Source organism: Antrostomus carolinensis, unplaced genomic scaffold (assembly GCF_000700745.2).
Source record: "Antrostomus carolinensis isolate BGI_N321 unplaced genomic scaffold, ASM70074v2 scaffold10276, whole genome shotgun sequence".
Classification (NCBI taxonomy): Eukaryota; Metazoa; Chordata; class Aves; order Caprimulgiformes; family Caprimulgidae; genus Antrostomus; species Antrostomus carolinensis.
Window position 1 is genome coordinate 1 of NW_010323925.1, and position 5,206 is coordinate 5,206.

General features: G+C 39.8%; 1 protein-coding gene across 1 annotated transcript in view; it reads right to left on the minus strand.

The window, feature by feature from the left end:
• Positions 1 to 1,072: 1,072 nt before the first annotated feature.
• LOC104527127 (NADP-dependent malic enzyme) overlaps positions 1,073 to 5,206 on the minus strand; it is a gene marked incomplete at its 5' end in the record, with an annotated part of 38,832 nt that continues 34,698 nt past the window's right edge. Inside the window, 2 exons of the mRNA XM_010170750.1 lie at positions 1,073 to 1,432; positions 4,019 to 4,117. Of these exons, the coding sequence (XP_010169052.1) occupies positions 1,274 to 1,432; positions 4,019 to 4,117 (258 nt within the window). The remainder of the gene's footprint in view (positions 1,433 to 4,018; positions 4,118 to 5,206) is intronic.

The following is a 5,206-nucleotide window of genomic DNA, read 5'->3' on the forward strand; positions in this document are numbered from 1 at the left end:
GCCAATTTTGGGTTTTGCTAATTACTACGCTCCCCCCCAACTAGTCCTTTGCACCTGCAGACTAGCAAAACACGATGACCTTGGATGTCCAGCAGCAACTAATAACATTAGGACCTTATCAACATTCTTCTCATAACAAAACCCATACTGAAACCAAAACACAGCTATTCTAGCTACTAAGAAGATAATTAACTCTATCCTAGTGAAACCAGGACACCAGATCATTCAATTAGTAGTAAGCGAGAGAAATATTCAGTAAATATCAAAGAATGCATAAAATCTGTTTGCTCCCCCTGTAATGATGAACTCTCTTCCCCAGAATAATTACTCACCTAGTAGACAATTTGTGAGTTTTTTTACAAAGAATAATACTTTTATCACATATGGTGTGTGTTTAAATATACACTGGCCTCAAGTACTATGGGAATTCGTTAGGTTTCATACATAAAAACCCTGTTACTAGCCAGATAACTGATGTTTGTATGAAAATACTTAGTCAAGAAGAAGCCTATTCATAACATTTTGGTACTCCCTTTTTGTCAAGAACATGGAGACCAAGCACGTCCATGAACTTTAGGCCAAACAACTGCAGCGTATCAGAACAGCAATTATCTTGTGGGGGAATTAAATATTTGCTCATTTACAGGACTTTAGCTTAGCTAAGTAATGTTAAAATACTCTAATTAGATGTGAACAAAAGGTTCTGCAGGTTCAGTTCTCATCAGAACATCTTCATTACTCCACACAGGAGGGACCTTAAGCTTTTCTTTGGAGGAAAATATTCTAAACTTACTGCTTTTTAAAGTGAATTTGGGGATTTTAAAAATTATTTTTAGATAATAGTGTGATAATTTATGCAAATTACACTGTGACCTGTGATGGATTAACAGTCATCGTATGTGTTTCTTAATTTTCCGTGGTACCATATGCCTCCTTAGGTCCTCACTGATGTTTGTGACAAAATTCTGAACTCAAGGTACAAACCCTTATTTTGATAACAAAAAGATCTGTCAAACTACAGGGTAGGATATCTCAAGTAAAATAATAATTAAAAAACCCCAAACCACACAAATATATTTCTCAGGCTATTTTTTATTTTCTCATGTATAATCAATGTGATTTCTTAATCTGAGCTGCTAACCACGTATTACAATTTAGAAAAAGTTTTCTGCATCTTAAAAAATTAGCTCTTCTTAGGCTTCCTGGGCAGAAATGTTCTGAATATTTTAATGCTTTTTAACTGCTGCTAGTTTGTTCATTCTTCGTCAAGTATTTACAGTTTCACTTTCATGGCTTCTTCAGGCCAGGTATAGGAGTCGGCCACAAAGCTGCTGTAGTCGGTACTGTAAACCTGAGATCGGATGAAGGCTTCTAGGTCCTTGGGCTGAGGATAGGTGGAAGCAGTGTTATTCCTGTAGGCTTCTTCTGCGATCTGCAAAGATGCATTCAAATCCCAATTAGTTCTGATAAACTATTTGAGTACATTTAACAGGATTTAAAAGTAGGAATCAGTTCAAAATCAAGGTAAGACTTCATCTTCTCTGGATCTCCATCTCACACTGGATCCTGGTTAGCATACAGCAAATAAGACAAGGAGCAGGATGATGTTTGCATGTAAGTGAGTCTGACACATGCTACTTCTGAACAGAGTTACATGTCTCTGCTGTTACACACACAGTGCTCCTCCTTGCCCAGTAATATCTTAGCTTTTATTGTGCAGTGGTGGATAAAATATTCTACAAGCACTGAGATAAAATTGCTGCTTTTCTTTCATCAGGTTACGCTAGGTTACCATCTCCTCCACAGCACTGTACAGAAAGTGTGATTTGTTCAAAGCTCCGTGCTCCCTGCATGTGAAAGAAGTTTACTGTTTGCTGTAGTTTTATAACATATTTCTCAAAGGTAAACTCACAGGAAAAAGTACATCCTACACAGTTGCACACGTTCAATTCTAAGAGATTGTTGGGGGAAATATGAATATTCGCTTGTTTTTTTCTCACCTAGACCATACCTAAGTGAATCAATTATGCATCACAAGTATAGCTGCAACAAAAATGAAGTTTAGAAGGGGTTGGAGCCCACTCAACACATCAAAGGTGTGTTAGCTGATCAAATCAAAGTAGCCTCTCACGTCTGAAGAACACCTCCTTGAGAAATGTGTATCTTTAGACTGGACAGTTATCTATGAAACCAAGTTTGACAGACTGGTTTTACACAGCAGTGCTCTCTGGAAAGATCCACTTCAAACTGTATTTGGCAAACAGGTAAATGCTTCTACTTTGACTAAAAGCAAGTTGGTCTCCTTCCTGCTCTCCTTAGCCCTCCCTTCAAGACATAAATGTTTTAGCCTGGTGAGAAGCTGAGACCCCAAGTTACCGTATTTAGACTTCCTTTCTAGGATTACTCTGAAGCCCAACCAGATTTGACTGAGAAGCACTTTGGGTGTTTATGTGAGTTCATCCTCAGGTCTGTGTGCATAATTATCACGGTTAAAATAGGTCTGAATTTATACTCCACGTTTGGTGTTCCAAAAAATTTTGAGAGTATTCCTCCCCTAGAAAAGGCAGAGGCCATCGCTAAGCCTCTTGGGCTCTGAGCCAGAACAGGTATTTGCAGGAATAAAGATTCAACGGAGATCAAGCAGAAAGAATTGTTTGGTAACATTTTCCTTTTTTGTATTTTATATAACACACACAAGTAGAGGAGGAATTTCTATCGCTGTGTTTCTGCCAAACACACAGGCAGTTTGATTTTGCCTGAGGAATTGAGGTAACATTTTGACATCTATAGAACAGAGTCATTACTCGCCTAAGAAAATCACAGAATCATAGAATGGTTCGAGTTGGAAGGGACCTTAAAGATCATCTAGTTCCAACCCCCCTGCCATCAGCAGGGACACCTTCCACTAGATCAGGTTGCTCAAAGCCTCATCCAGCCTGGCCTTGAACACTTCCAGGGATGGAGCATCCACAGCTTCTCTGGGCAACCTGTGCCAGTGTCTCACCACCCTCACAGGAAAGAACTTCTTCCTAATATCTAATCTAAACCTACCCTCTTTCAGCTTAAACCCATTTCCCCTTGTTCTGTCATTAACTGCCCTTATAAAAAGTCCCTCCCCAGATTTCTTGTAGGCCCCTTCAGGTACTGGAAGGCTGCTATAAGATCACCCCAAAATGTGAACTCTGGATTTATTTTATATATATATATATATATACAGAATGAGTGAAGCTAGGGGAACTGTTTCATGCATGAGGGCTCCTTTTTGTTCTTTTAAAAGAATATGCATTAAGTGGACTTGTTCACAGCAAGATGATCAAGAAAGAAAAAAATAATCAGAGCAAAAAAAGTCACAGAAGACCAGCAAAATAACCTCTTAAAATGCTGCAGAAAAAAACTCCTAAGAAACAGAACAAGGGAGGAACTGGGATAACTACAGTATTTGAAAGCTTCCTCTTCTTTCCAGGACCACCAAATTTCTTGGGAAGCTGCAAATTTAGGTCAGTTACTGAAAATCCATTGCACCAGCTCTGTATTTGCCAGTGAAAAACAACCAACCGAACACCCCCTGACCCAAACTTGAGCCATAAACAAAAAGCATTCCCTGTAGTGGGTTATTCTGATAGGCCAGAGTAACGATGGGAGCAAAAGGGAACAGTGTTCGGACACAGAGTGACATTTACTCTCTTGACTCTCTTGACATGCAACTGATAATCAGGAAGGGCCAAAAGCCTTCTGCTGTGCAGTCTGCATGGCTATAAGCCTGGGGACCTGCTCCTAACTGCTGGACAGGACATCTTGGGTTCTACAGACATAAACACTTGCTATAGTTCCACAGCTTGCTTTCTTGTACCTGGATTACATTTATATTTATGAATTTAAATTTAATTTTGAAACTGCTACTTGTCCAGGATTGACTGATGTAAACCAACTTCAGCTTGTGGGAAGGTGTGTCAGCTGATCAAATCAAATGCTAAGAGCATGGGAAGAAATGAAGCCACAAAAGACTGAAATGACTTACCCTCACAGCAATTTTCAGCGACACTTGCTGAATAGTGACTAACGGAGGGTACAGACGACCTTCCTGTAAATTCTCCTCTGAAACTTGCTGAGCTATTACCTAGAAGTAAAGCAGACATGTTTAACTTGCAATGCAGATGCAGCTGTACCTTTATTAGACAGAGATCTAGTCTTAAGCAAAGAAATGGTTCCGCTTTGGCAAATCATGCAGATGCTGCTTAATCCACCTACGCAGCATTTTTTACAACCAGCCTTATCATTAGGAGCAGCTCCACAAGAGTGAAAAGAATTAAGGGAGTTGTGCCCTTTTCTCACTCAGACAGTAAGACTTATTCAAGTCTTGAATTAGTCCATGACACACATAAACTAGCAAATAGTTCCTGGTTCCTGTGAGATATAAATTCCAGCCATCAGTTGTAGTTGGGTCAAAGACTTCTAAAATTAAAGAAGCACCTGTTCTTCTGACAGTTGCCAAGTCATCCTGCGCAGAAAACAGAGCTGAGACCCTTAAGTGTAAAAACTCTTTCAATAAAATTACTGTCTGGCTTATCGTGTGTCTAGCTCACACATCTAGCCTGTATGAGATCATAAAAGTAATTATCGTCAACCACAGAACAAAGTAAAACAAAAGTAAGATTATCCAGGGTAAGGTAAAGCCCTGCTATTCACTGCAGTCAGATTTAGAAATAGAAGGTCTAATGCTAAATTCTGGCTTGCTGGGACAGAAAAAACAGTGCTGCTAGAAAAATGCTGTCCTCTCCCCTTGAAGGCTGCAGTGAGTCTGTCATCTCAACCATACCAAGTAACTCAGGAAATTATTTTGCTCTTTTCTTGATTTTCCACCAGACTGGTCAGGGAAAACAAGGAACAATAACAAGAGGTTCTGAGAGGAGCATCTCTTGTCTGGCCTGAATATTCTTGCTTGGTTTTCCTAGCAAGACTGGAAATGTTTTGTTGCCATCTCCAGCAATGAACAGATCAGGAAAGCACAGCAAGCTGGAGAAGTGGCCATATGAAAAACCTTCTCTTCACATGAGGTGTGGAGGACATTATCTGCAGAGTGAGGAGAGACACTGCTTGCACTGTCTGCTTATGGGCTTACTTCACGAACTTCCTCTGCTCCTGCAACAGATACCTTTTAAGAAGCAAAGGTCCTGAGGTTGCCTTTAGGTCTAATGATATTCCTGCT